Here is an 18,595-nt window from a genome sequence, read left to right as displayed (position 1 = left end):
TGTTCAATGCACCTGGCCAGGTGTTGTATTGGACTGTAGTCTCCGGGTGACAAGGTTATATAAATCTGTGTATCGTCCGCATAGCTGTGATAGTTTATGTTGTTGTTTTCCATGATTTTAGCTAGGGGCAGCATGTATATATTAAACAGTAGAGGCCCCAGGATGGAGCCTTGGGGAACTCCACATGTCAAACTTGTACGCTCAGATGCATAGTTACCTATTGACACATAGTAATTACTATAATGTCTTAATTTAGCTGTAGCCTGCTTATCCCATTAAGTTTGACTTAACGTTATTTTAGACTGAATCTAGCTGCAGAAACAACGTAACCAGTGGGGCGGTGCCTGTTATTTCGAGGTGGCATGAACGCAGCATTATCATCTGCGCCTACGTCATGGCATACGTGTCATCTTGCACATGCGCAGAACGGATTGTGCAGATGGAACGGATCGGGTACTGATACCGTCTTCTAACCGTTTATAAACTGGGAACTATTCTCCACAGAAGGCGAAGTCAGTCCCATGCCAAAGTGTCCTTGGGCAAGACACTGAACCCCGAGTTGCTGCGCATCGGAGTGTAAATGTGTGTGAGTGTTTATCTGATGAGCAGGTGGCACCTTGTACGGCAGCCTCGACCACAGCGTGTGAATGGTGAATGGTTCCTGTACTATGTTAAAGTGCTTTGAGTAGTCGTTAAGACTAGAAAAGCGCTATATAAAAACAGTCCATTTACATTTAAAGAAGGGAGGTTTGCACTTTGCACTGAGTGATAACTGGTTGGAAGTTTTGAAGAAATCCTGAAAGAGGATGTTGGTACATTAAATGTCTTCCTCACAGTGTGTGTGTCATTTTATCACTTGTTGTGTGAAAGAAAAGTATTTGTTAATAACTGCTCTGTATCAGAATTTCATATGTCTGAACAGATTGACTCTGCAGTGTCTCAATTAGCAAGAATGTGATGCTTTACTTCAGCGTGCAGCTCCACTTCGTGATTTAGGCTCATTAGATGAGTGTGTTTTTACATAACAGTCTACTTTGGCATCACACAAATGGTTGCTCACTGAGTCTCATTTTCTGTTCTCTGTTTGTAATGTAGCAACACTGAACTGTAAGGAATATAAAATAAGTGTGGCTGGATTCCCTGTATTCTCCGAATCAAATCAAAGTAAGTTTCAAGGAATGTTTGCTGCATGCTGGTGTCCAGCTCTGTCTGCTTTACTTTCTGAGCTGCCTCATGGTGTTACGATCAATCCACTTGCGTACACTGCACCATGGCTTGTAGTATTGAAATGTATTCACGTCCTGTGGCTCAGACTGGGTTGTTTGTAGTCTGGAGATTAGAAGAGCCGGCCTGTGTTTGGAAGGTCACAATTTAGAATCACAGTCCAGACTCGGAAGATGTTGGTGTCGGAAGAAGTGCGGTCACTAGCATTTACTAGCATCTAGCGGTAGCTAGATGCTAGTAAGTAGTAAGTAGCGGTAGCTGTTGGGAACTACGACAACACTTGCCGATACATGTCCTCCATCACTTCTTCATGTTAGACTTACAAATTAAAATTCACCACATGTTAAATAACTGAAAGAGTACCGACTCAGGTGAGGCAATGCCATACTACAACTAAACTAAGCATGCTTTACATTGAAAGTGTCATCAATGTAAGTCATCTCTTTACTGCCCCTGTCCAATAAAGCCAAGTAGCTAGCTAGCTCATATATTAGCTACATTTCATGTACGTATTGTCGATACATTTAATTCACAGAGCTAAGCATCCTTTTTCCTGCTGTTTTGAAGGTATTTCCAGAGTCATCAAAGAAATCTATCCATCTAGGTTGAAAAAAGCAACCATTTGCTTCAAATTAAAGTTTCTCAAGTTTCAACTTCCTAATCCAAGAAAAGATGACAGCCAAAAGAGGAGAATATTCTTTGCTTGTTTTGTGTTACACAAATCAATGTATAAATGCATTTTAATTCATTAATATATATAACAATGGACACTAACATCAATAGAGATAAGTATACAGCTAATATTATTGTGTCTACATCAGACATTTTGTTATTTCATTTTTCTTTTCTTTTTTTTTATTATTAGGCAGGAAAAACACCAGAGCAACAAAAAAAAAAACATAACCAGCAGTGGACTTAAGCGATAAAATAGCATAAAGGCAAATCACACAGAAAACAACAAAAGTGAGAAGTGAGCTAGAAGTTAAACATTCTTCGATATGTACGATAACGGTGGTGATTCTAAAGAAGGAGTAAGGAAGTATTTCTAATGGGTATAATGATATAATGATGTGGTGTTCTCAAGGTCTGCAGCTCGCTTCACCATCCAAATGTTGCAGCCATTTTTACTGATGTTTTGGAGAAACTAACCAAAGTGTAGAGCTCGCCATTGTTAGTTTTGGAAAGATTTTAGTATATTTAGCAAATGAACAGCTGGACAGCCTGCGACTTGAAATCTCAGCAGCCACTAACAGAGGATTGACTGGCACTGATCAGCAACACAACAAGCCCTCACCAGTAAATAACAGTCACAGTGTGTGCAAAGGAATATTACAGATTGCACTTTAAATTGGGTAACCTTCTCCTTGAACAACTTCTGTAGTGCTGATTGTACCGAGCTGCCACCGGTGGTGATTGCACTTCCCAGGTGTGAACATTCTGAAACGAAGCAAGCGCTGTAACTTTTAACAAGCTCAAGGAAACAACTGGGAGCTGTAAGCTGTGCTTTACAAACCCTCTTTTGTAAAGGTTACCAAAGCTATGTCTTTCTGTTCAACCAATTTGGCTCCCACACACTATATGATATGACTTAAAATGTCAGTCAATAATGATGAGAATAATGATTGGCCAAAGAAAAAGATAACAAATTGGAGCTTGGAAAGCCTGAGTTAGGGTACCTGGATAGGCATGAAAATGATGAACATAAAAAAAACAGCCACTCTCCATACTCTATTGCTAAGAACAGGCTATAATTTCTTTCATATCATTTTACTTTTGATTTTGAAGTTTTGATTGAATCACTCTCTCATCTTGTGGCGCAATTACATTTTTAATGGGAAACTAAATTGAGTTGAAATTGTTCCCTGCATAAAAAAAAAAACGAACCGCCTGCCACTTTGATTGAAGGATAAAATCACATTTCCCTCTCCCCATTTGCCGTCTCTTTTTTTATGTTACTCCACCTGTCTTTGGAGATTCATCTTATCTTGACTCTTCTGTTTATTTCCACACAATCCTTTGTCAACCACGGCAGCTTTTGACGTGACAGACTGAAACGAATGCATGCACTTACCACGCCCAACTGATCAATCCCTTCATTTCTGTGTTTGTGCTGTTGGTAAAGTTTCACTTACTTTATCAATGCCCAAGTTTAAATCATCAATAATGCTTGATATTGTTTAATCACTATTACTATATCTTTTTGAAACATGCGTATACAGTCACAATTCACTTCCAGCACCACCTACAGAGATGGATGATGATATATTGTGATAACATAAATTAACAGACAAAACAGAATACAGATATAGAGAGAAAAAAAGGCAAAGGTAATTTTTGATAGGGGGGGAGGGGAGGAGGTCTCTAAAAAAACAATATATTTTACAATAAACAATAACAACAATAAAAGGCAGCCACAAAGAGAGAAAGGTGGAGATTAACAAGAAATGCAAAGTATGTGCAGATCCTAAAATAATTTTATTACCTCTTTGAAGAAGAGTGTTTTTATTTTTTCCACTGTGCAGTAACAGTGTTTTTGTGCCTGGTGACTGCTCTTAGATTGAAAGAAAACAACTGCAAAATGAGTAGTATCTGCATCAATATATACTATTGGACTCCTAATAATTAATTTCCTGTTGCCCTGTGTTTTTATTGTGCTCCTTCTTAATTTCAGCTAACTCAATGAGAAAGCACTGTAATTAGTTTTATATTAAAAAGGACTTAAATTCTTAAATCTATCTCTATCTGGCACGCTGAAATAAGAGAGCAAGCAAGAGTTAAAGGATTAATAAGTGAGAGAGTGTGGTAGACCATGTGTGTGTGTGTGTGTGTGTGTGTTGTGTGTGTGTTGTGTGTGTGTGTGTGTGTGTGTGTGTGTGTGTGTGTGTGTGTGTGTGTGTGTGTGTGTGTGTGTGTGTGTTAGAGAGAGAGAGTTACACAGGACATAAAGAGAGCAAAAGTGGTAATATCCTTGTGGGACCTCTGTATTTACTGCACTGTTAAGCAGCATTCATTTATCTTATGAAAATCTGCAACACACACACACACACACACACACATTACACACATATATGCACATAAGGCCCAGTGAGGCCTTTTTCCCTAGACAGTGTCTCTAATTAGCTCAATTTAAATGAATAGGTTAAGCAGAGTTCTTTTTACAGTATGTGCTGATACTACTAATTCAGCTTATTTAACCAACACACACACACACACACACACACACACACACACACACACACACACACACACACACACACACACACACACACACACACACAAGCATCCAGGTTACTTCATCAGGATTTCTAAGGAATAGAACAAAAGCTGGCAGGGCTCTCAAGATGGAGCTGCTGTTTTTCTATAGGAAACACTTAGGACAACAAAACAAAACCTGGATGTCACCAAGTTGCTATGTCAAGAAAAACAGTGACAAAAATACCATTATCAGCATAAGAGAGGTAGATGACAGAAGTAGGTTGTGGACAAACAATGAGTTACAGCAAGGAAGTGGAGGGGCAAGATCCAGACAGCAAGAGAATGAAAGAAAGAGGGAAATAAAGCTGGATGGAGTGTGTATGAGGGGACGAAAGTGTAGGGATACTGAGTAAATGAGTTTAAAAAGAAGAAGGATAGAGACAGGAAGGAGAGAGAGGAGAAAAGAAGAGGAGAGAGGTACTGCATACTGTTGGAATAAGATAAGAGGAAATAGGACATAATAAAAAAGTAAAGATGGGGTAAGGAGGGAAAGAAAAAGAAGGAGATGGAAGAGAAGGGCAGGGAGCAGGAGAAGGATGCTGAGAGGAAATGTGAGCAGGAGCAAGAGGAAGGAACAGAGAAGAAGAGAAAATGGTCAGTCATTCTCCACATTTATGCACACACACCCGATGTTAAGGATGTCCTTTCTTTATATGTCATATTTGGAGAGAAATTCCCATATGTAAATTCTGTAACACTACTACCTCATTCACCTCTTATTGTGTTGTCTCTTTATGTAGTATTAAATATAAGTGTATTCTGGATACATTTAGACTTTGCTTCAACTTATAACTCTTTAATTTGGTAAACTGCACTTACCACCAGAAAACATGGAAGGCTTTGCTGTTACAGAGACATAAAAGTACAGTATATTTGTGTAGCTTGTATTTCACAAAGGCATTTAAACCCTAATTAAAAACAAAATAATAATTTAAAAATCATATAGAGCTGGAAAAAACTCCCACAGCGACCTACTCCCCCAGATCTGGCACTGCAATAACTACCCATCTCCAGCAGCCGCTCCTCTGTCACAAACTACATTCAATATGTTTTATTGTCAGCTTAAGTGTCTTAACTGCTGCCCTGACCCTCACTAGAGTGACAAGAATACTGCTGACAAGACACAAACTTTATTCTTTCACACTTCTGGTCGTAAACTATACACCCGTAGCCCTTGAAAGTGTGGAGGGGGACACACTCCTTCAGCAATGCAAAATGATACAAAGGGCCTCTGACCCTATATGAGTTGTTTTAAAAGGCAGGATTTGTCAAAAAGTTAAGACTATATAATTGCAACATCCCTAGTTCTATTCCACTCTCTTCCTCCCATGTTTCCTGTCTGTGCTGTATCTTTACTGTCGCAATCCACTAGAGGTAAAATGCCTCACAGAAAACAATCTTTAAAAACATTGGAACAATAAACAGAAAATGACTAAAATTCACTGCTTAGCTTCCTTGAATATGAATGTTTTGAATGGTCATTTTAGTCAGCTGTGAGTTAGCAGGTAAGTAGCACCATGGTTTCTTTCTTATCTGGAAGCCTCCAAACAGCTAAAGTCCCATTAAGCTGGACCCTACCCATGATGCTCCTGGAAAATAAAGTTGCATGGAACAAACAAATCTGAAGTTGCCAACCCGCATGTCTTTGGGCTGTGTAATTAGATTGGAGCACCCAGAAGGTCCTCGATTTAAACCTAGAACCGTCAGATCAGAAATAATATCATCCCATGATCATGGAGTCTGAAAGAGTTCTGAAATGTCCTGAGTTTAAGTCAGAGCTTTGGAGAAAAGATGGATACAAATAAATTACAGTAAGAGAAAACAATCCTAAGAAATCCTCTTAATCCAACATTCCTTTGTTTATCCCAAATGAAGATTTACGTAAACACAAACGGAAATTGGAGCAAAAAAAAATTCTGTAGAAATTTACACAAGAAAGAAGTCCTGAAATCCTGAGTGAAGTTCAACTGGAGGACCTGAGTCAACTCCTGAAAAACTTTTAAACAAAGTCCGTCTTAATGAGCACACTGGAACAAATGCACACATAATTCACCATTTACAAGTCTCCCCCTCATAATGAGCACAAATTCTTATTATATCCTTCCATCATTCATCATTCGACATCCTTCTCTGTGGCATTAATAAGTCATCGACATGCTTTTTGGGCATAACACCTCTCAATACGCCGGCAGGGGGAGGCGGGCTGGTGAGAGAATGTGTGTACCCCCTGAAATATTTAACAGCCCTGTGTTCAACAGCTGCTAACCTGCATGCACTGCCTGTGTGTGTGTGTGTGTGTGTGTGTGTGTGTGTGTGTGTGTGTGTGTGTGTGTGTGTGTGTGTGTGTGTGTGTGTGTGTGTGTGTGTGTGTGTGTGTGTGTGTGTGCAGCCTATAACCTGATTACAGCTCTGATTACTGTTGGGGATGCTATGAATATTTTAAATCCTCCCATATCAGATCTGAAAGTCAATGATGATGGCGATGATGATGATGATGATGATGATGATGACAATGATGATGATGATGATATTTGTGATATATTCTCTTCAAATTTCTTTTTTTTCCGTTTGCTCTCATTTCTTTTGGAATTTCTCAAACATTTTGATGGAATAAGAGAGATGACTTACTTACATACTTGAATTAATGATTATAACAACAAGAAAAGTGTAGGCTGTGTGGTTCCAGACCAGGTTATGTTTGTATTGAAAAGTAGTTCAAAAGCTATGGTATATCAATAGTTGTTTGGAATGAAGAAATGTCCAGGAATCCACAGTTTTTATTTGAATATAAAAAAGGAAACACCTGTTCACCTTCTTTTGTTTTACATAATCAGAGCAAAGCATTCTCATAACCAGGTTCGTATGATATCGTACGAAAACCTATGCACAACAATTCGTATGATATCCTTCGAAATTACAGTGACTGCCTCAGCACTGTTAAATTGTATGTTACGGGACACAGGAGTTTTCTGCCCGGACGTTATCATAGCCTAAACAAACATTGTGACTGGGTCTATTGGCTACTGGAAAGAAACAAAAAGGCAATGAGGCTATGCCAACAATAGCCATGTTAGCTAAAGCTAGCTCTAAAATTAGCTCTGGGTATTGGCAAGAATAGGCCTATATGAAATTACTTTACTGAAAAGCATTGCACAAATCCCAACAACAGAACGGACAAGAGAAATGTATACAATTCTTTACTTACTATGCTATGTTGCCATAAAGACAGAAACTCTGTACGCTTGCTGCTTAGTTTTATACATGCAGGTGCCATTCTTTTCCTCTCCATAGACAAATGAATCCTGAAAGGGTGATGCAGGACCTGGGTAAAAAACAAGTTTCTTTCCAGCTTTAAAAAAAAACACACACACAAATGGTTCCTCTTCTTAGTCAGTTGAGCACTCAAATGTCTCCTACTAAAACCATGTGAAATCTCATTTGTTGCAAAGTAAAATATTGCTTTGAAAGCAGCTGTAGAATGGATAAAAACTAGCAGAGAGAGATGGGAAGAACAAGCGAGGCGAACTAATTAAGGAGAAAGTGGCAGAGGGAGAGACAGGGAAGTGGGAGAGAAGGAATTGAGTCAGAAGGCTTTATTTGTCGGATGTGTGTGTGTTTGGACATGCTTGTCTAACTTCGAAATCCTCTGCAAAGTCAGAGGAGTCTTTCATTCCCAAGATGAGTAAACATTGGCCCACGTAATGTCATCACTACTGCTGCACCATTCCAACAGTCCATTTTATTAAGAACCGGGGTAGCAAGAGAAAAGGACAGTGTTGCCAAAAAAATATCTCTTTTAAAACATTTAAATATAGTTCCTCACTCATCTGCTTAATTAGAAAAAAGAAGAGGAAGCAAGGAGATAACACATGCAGGCCATAATGTTCATGCTCCCTCACGCACAGCCCCCACTGTGCGGGATGCACACTTCATGAATAATTTATGCTCCAGATGTAGTTATTGTTAACGCCATGGTTACGATTTCTCATATTCTTACTATTCATATGCAAAGTTGGTGTTTGGTTAGCTGGTAGGAGAATCTTTTTCATTTTCTGTTGCGTAGTGGGGTGAGTTTATCATCCATCCTCCCTCTGTCATATCTTCTCATTCCCTCCCCACAGTATCCAGTGGAATCTGCTGCATTGCAGATCACATCATATCAGCAAACACATGCACCACGTATGCTATATTTTCATTTTCCATACAACATGATATAGATGCCCTATAGCAAAAGTATCTCAATATCCTATCTTCTTAACTCCATATTTGTCAAAGCTACACTGAATGTTTATTGGATCAACAACAGTATTAATCCTCATGACCTCATCTCAACGTATAGTGCTCTGGTGAATGCCTGCTGCTGTTAGTTTGCAGGCCACCAGAGTGCATGTGATACTGAGGTAAATATTGGTCTGCTGGACCCTCAGGGCAGTTGTTTTCCATAAAACACAGCTTATGCTGCACAAGCTGTTTGAAAAAAATTTGATGGAAATGGGTCATTTGAGAATCGAATGAGGACTCCGTCCTTTATTCAAACCACAACATTGCCCTCAAAATGGCATGCAAACACAACAAATACTGGTGTCAGTGCATCAATGTTCATATCATTGGAATGCTTTAGCGCACAGGAGTTTTTTTTTCTAATCTAAAGGGTTTTTTTAAATCGACTTTCAAGGACTTGGAATGTTTTACCATCATAGCTCATCATCTAAAGTGTAAACCTTGGCTCAAGTTGGCAGTTACCATACTATTTACAGCAAATGATAGCCAACCCCATTTAAAATGCAGAAAATATTTTTTCAAACATAAAGCAGTTTGTTTCTCCACACATAACATCATGAGTAAATTGGGCTGAGTGTGATGGAGCAATTAGGGCATTTTGTCATTTGTGTTTTAAGCAGACACAGACTATTCTGGCTCACAATATCTGATTTACCAGCAAATGACCCTCCATGTCTGGAGTCTGGACAGACAGTGTAACAATACCCATTTATAGATAGTGTAGCTGTCAGGTTTGTGTGTGTGCACACAGTTTCATGGTGACTGACACAGATGACTAATGTGTAACACAGTTAAATGCATGTTTCTGATGTTACACATCCATCAGATGGAACAGTGACACATGCTGTTTATTTTTCATGAAAAAACTACCCTGTCAACAGTGAAATGACTATAAAACTAAATGTCAACATCTTCTCAGAATTGAAATACAGATATATTGCCACAGATGAATGCTGTTTGTGACAAATTTATTTTGCATCAAATTAAACTGAATTCAATGTAATAAAAAAAAACACCGTACAAATACCATCTTTATGTTAGAGAATATGTCTGCTGTTAAACAACTTCTGCCTGCTACAGATAATTATCCAGCAGTATGTTGTTAAGATGAGAAGAGTTGTTTTTGTATTTTTTCAGGAATATGGTTTTTAATATTTACAGATCCACAAGTCTGGAACACCATGTTCTTTTACAGTTAACTAATGAGCAACAGTGCTGGCATAGCGGGCATTGAGGGAACCAAAACAGTACTGACAGTGTCACTCAAACAAATTCCCCAAACCCAATGTTTGGCTCTGGTAATGGAGTTCTGACCGGTGAATTTTCACTTGTGTTTTCCAAATTTGGGCAAAATAAAGCTGCAAGTGTTGGCTGCAATTGGAGAAATATTTGAAATGGGACAACATGCTCAGCCTTATGCTGCACAGTAATTGGGACAGCTGTGTCTTGCTGAAACCAGTAACCAGTGACCATTTTCAAAGGTTGAACAACAACACCAGCCCTCCATTTTACTATGTATTCACTCAGAGTAACTCCTATTACATTTACATTATTTACCTTTTCCGAAACTGTTTATGTTAAAGTTCTATAAAGTCTATATCCTCGACCTTCCACTTCTGGGATTGCCCTGTTGCCACAGGAAAATCCGCCATATGTTCTTTTTTTCGGCCGGATGTCCGTCACCTAACACTTCCTTTGTGTTGGAAGTTTAAACTCCGGTGGATTTATGAGGGATATGGTCAACTGCTCTTCAGGTCTCTGCAGGGTAAATCCAGACAGCTAGCTAGACTATCTGTCCAATCTGAGTTTTCTGTTGCACGACTAAAACAACTTTTGAATCTACACATTCCACCAAAACACGTTCCTTCCCGGGGCTATTTTGCAGCTGCACCGTGGCGCGAAATTATGAATGCCACTATGGCCACACCAAGACCCGGCCTACGAAGCAGCTCGATTGGTTGGGGTTAGGCATTTGACCTTGAGTGGTTAAGGTTAGGATAGCCGATTGGTCAGGGGATAGGACCTGTACAAATGGGGTTAGGTTACCTTGCGTAAGCATGGACGCCTGGCCAATAAATGCTATTGAAGGGCGGGTCTTGGCGTGGCCATAGTGGAATTCGTAATATCGCCACCGGGGCTCCATGCAGCGCTTAGTGCCGCCCATGATGATTGTGATTGGTTTAAAGAAATGCCAATAAACCAGAGCACGTTTTTTTTTCCCATCCCGGAATACTGTGGGGACTAGTCAGACCCTCCTCCACAGCGCTGGTGGAAGAAGGTCTGACAATGCGACACTAATGCTCTTGTGACCATCCGTGGTAACTTGACCATGACCAAGTTATTACACAACTATTTCATTAGAGGTCAGTGTCTGTCACACATCTGCTGTCCACACAGAGGTGTATTACATGGAAAATATTTTCTCTGTTGAATTAAAAAGAATAATAAAACAAAAACCTAACAAAGATGTTTTCTGCCACACGTAGTTTATGCACATAATAATACACATTATGTGGTGCATGTATTATTATGCTGTATTATTCAAAGTACTTAATAAAAATTACCATATCATATTTGCATCTGCAGTGTCATAAAATGCAACTGGCCATTTATTAAAATGAACAGCTGCAGGTCGTAAACTAAAGTTTTCAAAAAGGATATCATGTAATGATGACCATAATTATGATGTTATTTTATAGTCAAACTTATCTTTGAAGTCCACACATGCCACGGGGCTACAACACCCTTTAGTGTGATCTGTAATGTATATAAAACAAAGTGCATTCTTTTTACCCTGACTCCCTGATTAAATAAACTACACAGACTAATGTGTGGAAGGTTTTCTTCTTTTCTATGGTCTATCACTTTTTTATTGTCAGACATGCAGTAGTAATCTATGCTATATAACAAAATGTAAGAGTGAAAAACGCTGCATTTTGTGTCTTTACTTTAGGTGCAGTTTAAGTGCCTCTAAAAGAAACAGGACTGGTTTCAGTTCACTTTCAGCAGTGGTGCAGACAAAGGCTTTCTTGAACGCAATACAGAATGCCTGAGAGCCTTACTGCCATATATTCCATTATGTTTTTATATTTGGATTGTAATCTGTTTCCCTTTAAATAAAGATATTTCCAGCATATTGATTCAGAAAAAGGTAGAAATAGGTGCATACAAATTCACCAGAATGCAGTGTTTAATGCTCAAAATTTTCGGGGTGGACTCCCAAACCCCCCACATCATAATACATGTTAAGCATGTTGTGTTGACTTGTGGATACGCTCACTGATTTTATGATGAATGATTTTAAAAGCAGCCTCAATTAGGCCTGCATGAAGTTGGAAATGATTTGCTGTTGCAGAGAATCATTCATGAATGCACTTTCAAAAAAGTTGTGGAAATAAAATGTATCTGAGTATCATCAGGAAAATGTACTTAAAGTATTAAAAGTAAAAGCACTCAATGCAGAAACATCCTCACATTTTAGAAACTGGAAACGATCAAAACAGTTCTGAACTTTAGTGCTTAATGGGCTAATCATTTCAGCTGGACTTGTAGGCCGTCACATTGTTGGGGAGTTTAAATTATAATAAAACATTATGTTGTATAAACTACAGGTGTTTTGTCTGCAAAAATCTTAATTTGTAAAGTAATTAGCAACTAAAGCTGTCAGATTAATGTAGTGGAGTAAAAAGTACAATATTTATCTCTGAAATGTAGTGGAGTAGGCCTAGAAGTAGAAAGTGGCATGGAAAGAAAAGACTCAAGTAAAGTGCAAGTACCTCAAATTTGTACATAAGTATATTGCTTGAGAAATGTACTTGGTTACATTCCACCACTGGCTACCGGTATGTCTTGTGGTGTGTTTTTAAGAATAGGTGAACCCTGCTATTCTGCAATAAATTCATTAAATAAAGATCTTTTCTATTTCTATTTTGAGTGAAATCTCCGCAGTTGAGCAATGAAATGAGGGCCTCTGCTGAGAGGAAAGGATACTGCAGTAAGGCATGACAGCATCTGGCATGCCTGCGCCCTGCCTTTTCTTTGCTCCTCCACACCTGGAACTCAAAACTTGATACCAGGACTGGTTCTTGTATCTGATTTTTGTAAGATTTTTTGTCACTATGGAGATAACACAGTTTAGGCTCAGAGTATCATCCAGGCTACAATAGAGTAAACAAGGCTATGGCAGGAAGAAATTTGGTGTGAGAGTGCAGCAACTAATATGCCACATATTGAGTAAGTTCGCTTTTCCTTATGCAAATCTATTGTAATGTTTTGATTATCGTCTGTGGATTTAAATTTGTAACGTGTCTCTTCAGAAAAGAACACGGCAAAACCATAGAAGCAAATGTGACAAGTAGAGTTAAATGAGGAAAGTAAAAAGAAAAGAAAATGTGTTTACAATTTAGGAATTTCTAACTTTTATAAGTTGGCTGCATGCTAATAATCAGTTGTGTATTCTTTGGGTTCGAAGTACACTGACAGTCTTTTTTTATGTTCAATATTAATTTTGCAAATGTAATTTCCCAGAGAGGAAATATCTTTCTGATGACAAAAATCTTTCTCCCTTTAAAAATGAAAAAGTAATAATACCCATTTGTCATGTTCTTTGTTTTTGACGAAGTGTTTCACACATAGGCATGTGTTGCCATGAAATGTAATATGTACTGTATGTCTCTGAGTATTAACTTTGGCCAGACTGCATTAGATATCAGTAATCAGTAATAACGTTAAACGTTAAAGTACTTTGTTGATTTGTCTTTAGTTTGCTTGTCTTGTATGTGGCACCTTTCTCTGGATTGGACCCCATTTTGTCATTTATTTTATATATTTTTCATGCTTACCAGCAGACAATTCCCAGCCTGGATTAAGTTTTTCATTATATGTCTTCCTTTATTTAAAGTTAAAGTGACACTTACCTTTTAACTTTAACTTAAACTTTTCTTTTCTTCGTTCTTCTTGTCTTTTTTTTTTGTCGTCTGCTTTGACAATTGACCTTTGATCAGGCACCTATGAAGCTTCATTGACCTGGTATTGGAACTCTTTCCATTAACTACAAAAGTCAATGTGTGTTGTTTGTGAAGGGAAGTGTGCGTGGCTCACAGCACCCTTTGTCTTTTTATACTTCCTCTTCTCATGAGGTGATCTTTTTCAGTTCCCTGTTACCATGTTCCAAACACGCCAGAGGCAGTGGTGGCAGCTCCTGGTCAAACGTGTCACTGTGGGTTGCCTCCTCATCACTGTAACTCTGCTCTACGTTCTGTCAACATTACAGATCGACTTCAGTCAACCAGAGTAAGACTTTTAGACAAGATGTCAAATAACGGTCCCATAGAAACCTGTGAAAGTGTTAGAAAAATACAGTATATTGAGGAAGACAAGGCAGCACTAAAATGAGGAAATACATTTAATACTTGCCAGTTAGCAAATGCAGAAAAGCTGCAAAGGTAAAAAAAAACAAAAAAACATGGAAATTAATTAGTTAGAACATTTTGCTAATCTCATATTTTTTTCAACTTTTTTATTTAAGATCATTTTTTCAGATTTTCCACCATTATTTTGCAAAGGACAGCTAGGTGAGAAAGGGGGAAGACACACAGGAAATTGTCACAGGTCGGATTCAAACCCTGGACCTCTGCATCAAGGAATAAGCCTCTGAGTATATGTGCGCTTGTTCTACCCACTGAGGCAACCCGGCCACCTTTTTTCACCTTTTATCTACAACATCTAGACCTTATCTTCTAACTTCAGCACATTGCAACCTAATTATATACTTGTTTATGATAATTTATAGGTGTCTTTATCTATATATAATAATAAAAACATGTATGGGCCTAAATGTATAACAGAATTCTGGCTCCTGGAAATGACATGTTCAACTCAAAGTGTTGGTGCCTAAATTACTATATAGAATTAAAATTAATTGAAATAGAATATTAGTATATATAATTCAATGTATTTGCTTGAGAGTTTGAATGTAATGACTCACAGGCAGCAATGTTGTTAAGCTCTTAAACATTACTCTGCCTGAACTTTCTTCAAGATCATCCAACGTTCATATAAGGAAAGTTGTCTTTAAAATCTGACCTGTGATTTGATTGAACTTCTTGAGAAGCTTTTTTATATTTGATAAATTGACAGTAATTTGCAGCGTCCCAAATACAAAGTCCAATACAATACTGTAGCTTTTGACATGAGGTGAAGCATTTTGAAGAATAATTTTACTGCTTTCTTGTGCTGAGTAATCACCAATTATGCAAATGCAAATAAAGAGGAGAATATTTGACTGTATGAGTGGCATATTAAAGATGCAGTAAGTAAGTCTTATAAAACTAACTTTCTGTCATATTTGCTGAAGCTGACCTTATGTTCCAGTAGAACTACATGAATTATGTAATATAAAAAAATCCAGCTCCTCTGGCACCACCTACAGCCTGTAGTGCGATTGGCAAAATTCCACCGCTCCCGGTTGATTTTCTCCAATCAGGGCCACGGCCACACGGCCTATCTGCCTGTCAATCACTGCTCAGGCACGCACACGCATATATAGCGTTCTCCCCTCCCCCTTCCCTGCGCACGAGCTGCAGAAAGGTTTCCCTAAACTCGGGTGAATATTGGAGTGGCTTTTCAGAGGTAGCATGAGGTGGCATGAGGATTTTAAAGATCTGAAGAACCATGCAGATGTAGCCACATTTCTTCTCGACAGGTAACATAATTACCATAAATGATTTATCTTTCACTTGGTTATTAGTAGTCAAAAGTCCACAAAGCTATGTTGGTGAGGATAATAGTAACGTTTGCACAGTGGTCGGTCTGATAGGATGCTGAAATGGCTAACGCTAGCCTGCTAGTTAGCAACTGTTTTATGGTTGGTGAGTAAACATTGAGTTAGTGTTTAGTTGTCTGAGCACAGCACCCAGCCAACCACAAACAGCTCACAGCATGACAATAACATTTGTGCTCCAAAAGTAGATATCATGTTTATGAAGACCCATAAAACTGCCAGCAGCACCTTCCTGAACATACTGTTCCGCTTTGGAGAGAAGCACAAACTCAAATTTGCCTTCCCTAACAGCCGGAACGACTTCTTCTACCCCTCACCTTTTCAGCACACGTACGTTCAAGGCTACAAATCCGGAATGTGTTTTAACATTATGTGTAACCACATGCGATTCAATGCACCTGAGGTGGCCAAAGTGCTGCCAAGAGACACTTTCTACAGTACAATATTGCGAGATCCGGCAGGGCTCTTTGAGTCATCCTTTCATTACTATGGTCATGTTGTTCCTCTGACCTGGAGCATACCAGGGGAGGATAAGATGGCTGAGTTCCTGCGTGATCCTAAACAATACTTCAGCCCAGATGGATTTAACTCCTTCCTGAAGAACAAGATGTTCTTTGACTTTGGGCAGGACAACACTCTGGATACCGACGACCCACGTGTAGAGGGGAGCATCATGGTTATCGCTGAGCGTTTTCACTTAGTTATGCTAATGGAGCACTCTGAGGAATCGCTCATCCTGCTTAAGGATGCTCTCTGTTGGGAGATGGATGATCTTGTCTTCTTCAGGCTCAACTCCCGTAAGGAATCCACTGTGCCTAAACTGACTCCTGAGCTTAGGGCAAAGGCCCTGCAGTGGAATAACATTGACTGGAAGCTTTACAAACATTTTAACCTGACCTTCTGGAAGAAAGTGGAGGCTTATGGAAGAAAGCGTATGGCAGACGACGTCGCAGAGCTCAGGAGGAGGAACGCAGAATTGGTAGAGATCTGCATTGAGGGAGTTCACTCTGTCGAGGCTGGAAGTATTCATGAGGCGGCCATGCAGCTGTGGCAGCCCATCGGAGAGAAGTCAAGCGTAGGATACAATTTGAAAGAAAATGTAGACAAAGCCTATGAGGAGTTGTGCCGAAAGATGTTAACCCCAGAAATACAATATTTGACAGACTTGGGGGTTAACCTGTGGGTCACTAAGCTGTGGGGACATGTGAGGAATATAATTAACTGGTGATGAGATGCATGAGAGACAAGAGCTGAATACATTTGAGAGTGATGAGATTCACAAGAACACACACAGTGACAAGTGTCACTGATATGAAGCACCTGAAACCAGCTAATATCAACCAGTGCAGAGCTGCAGTTTCAAACGTGTTACAGTACAACCAATGGAACCTAGAAAAATGTGGAAAGCATAGTGGCATAAAATCCAGTTAAAACATGATTTGACTGGATCATATTGCTAAAAAAAAACATGAAAGATAGATTAAATACGTTTGTTTGCAGTGTAACCAGGCTACAAACACGTTCCAAAAACTATATCAGACTGCAAGCTTGATCACTACTGCTATCTGGCGGCAGTAAAGAGAACTCCTCTTTTGTCAGGCTGTTGGTTTCACTGTTGCACTCCTGAGCATAACATATGTTTATGAACTTGACTATTTTATCTGGAAAACCCCGAAAATTGTAGACTGCTCACGTTCTTCTCCTTCATAAAAATAACTGATCTGAATAATTACCGTCCTATCTCCAATCTGACTTTGCTTGGCATAAAGTAATACTGATGGTGTATTCGATTTAAAGACTTATCAGTCTGGATTCAAGATTATAATGTTGCATAGGTATTCATCATTTCTTTTGTCATTATTGAAACTGTATCTACATTGGACAAAAGAAAGCTTTTCACAACTCCTTTTGCGGCTTGTGCTTTATTGGACTGCATTAGGATTGATTGTGCACCTGGAGACTGTGTTTATAACACACATTTGTTTTCTTTAATCTCTCAGACTCTGTTTGGACCTCACGGAGGGTCCATCTTCACAAACTCCAGCAGGGTGTCCAGGCATTATTAAACATTGTCAAACTAAGCTCTTACTGAGTATACTAAATGTTTACAGAAATAATAATAAATATAACCCAATATGTCAGCCTGAATAAACATAGCAGCACAATGCTACACAAGATATATTTACAGCAGATGTGATGGTGCAGCCACAACAAATGATGATGATGGATATAAATATTTCACTTAGTGTGTGAGCACCAATAGCTTTTATGATGTGTAGCAACAATATATCTGTCTATAGTATGTGACATTTGCATGCATTTAAAGAAACTTGAGGTAAAATCTTAGCAAAAGATTAAGTGTTTAAGAATTCAAATATTTCTGTTATATAGTGGTGGTATATATTCTGGGAAAAAAATAATAAAAAACATTTTCACCACCACCATGCAACACTTCAGCTGAGCATGTCCACTTAAGCAACTGATTCTCATCTAAAACGTTTGTATAGTGGTAAAATTGTATGGACAGAGCTATATGTGTCTTTATGTGTTTTTAATGAATATTGACTGTCCTGCTATGAACGCTTTCTGTTTTTTGTAATGAGCACAGTGCACCAAATTCCTAGCAACTTAATTGAAAGGCAATACAGTATTAAATCTTGAAAATGCCAAGTATTTTTTTAATCCAGGACCCTCAATAACAACTGCCCACTCATATCTTGAGGTACAGTATATGGGGAGACATAAATGCAGCTATAAAAAAAACACACACACACACACACGCAACACAAATGAATAGAAAACAATAAATAAATAATATGAAAAAAACAAGTAAATGACAAAATAGGTAACATGACCCCCCCCCCCCCAAAAAAAAAGAAACAGATATTTTTTTGGTGTTTGGTAGAAGTGCTCTAACACAGGCAGTACAGTAGATGGCGCCGGAGTCCACCTATTCTGCTGCTGCTGTCTAGGGAGGAGAGGATGAGTCACTCCACAGTTGCAGACCTTCTGGTGACTCTGGAAAAACAGGATTATACAGTATAACAAGCATGG

General features: G+C 38.7%; 1 protein-coding gene across 1 annotated transcript; it reads left to right on the top strand.

The window, feature by feature from the left end:
• The first annotated feature begins 4,984 nt into the window (after positions 1-4,984).
• On the top strand, positions 4,985-16,784 carry LOC120556938 (galactosylceramide sulfotransferase-like). Its single transcript, XM_039796872.1, has 3 exons — positions 4,985-5,073; positions 8,543-8,546; positions 15,657-16,784. Exons 1-3 carry the CDS (start codon positions 4,985-4,987, stop codon positions 16,767-16,769), a joined length of 1,206 nt encoding a protein of 401 aa, XP_039652806.1. The 3' UTR covers positions 16,770-16,784.
• Positions 16,785-18,595: the final 1,811 nt, after the last annotated feature.

The sequence above is a fragment of the Perca fluviatilis genome, chromosome 1 (genome assembly GCF_010015445.1).
Source record: "Perca fluviatilis chromosome 1, GENO_Pfluv_1.0, whole genome shotgun sequence".
Taxonomy (NCBI): domain Eukaryota; kingdom Metazoa; phylum Chordata; class Actinopteri; order Perciformes; family Percidae; genus Perca; species Perca fluviatilis.
This window is presented reverse-complemented; position numbering and strand designations above follow the sequence as displayed.

Excerpts from the sequence above, each read along its gene's own strand:
- LOC120556938 (XM_039796872.1), top strand. The coding sequence starts at position 4,985 with ATGGAAGAGAAGGGCAGGGAGCAGGAGAAGGATGCTGAGAGGAAATGT.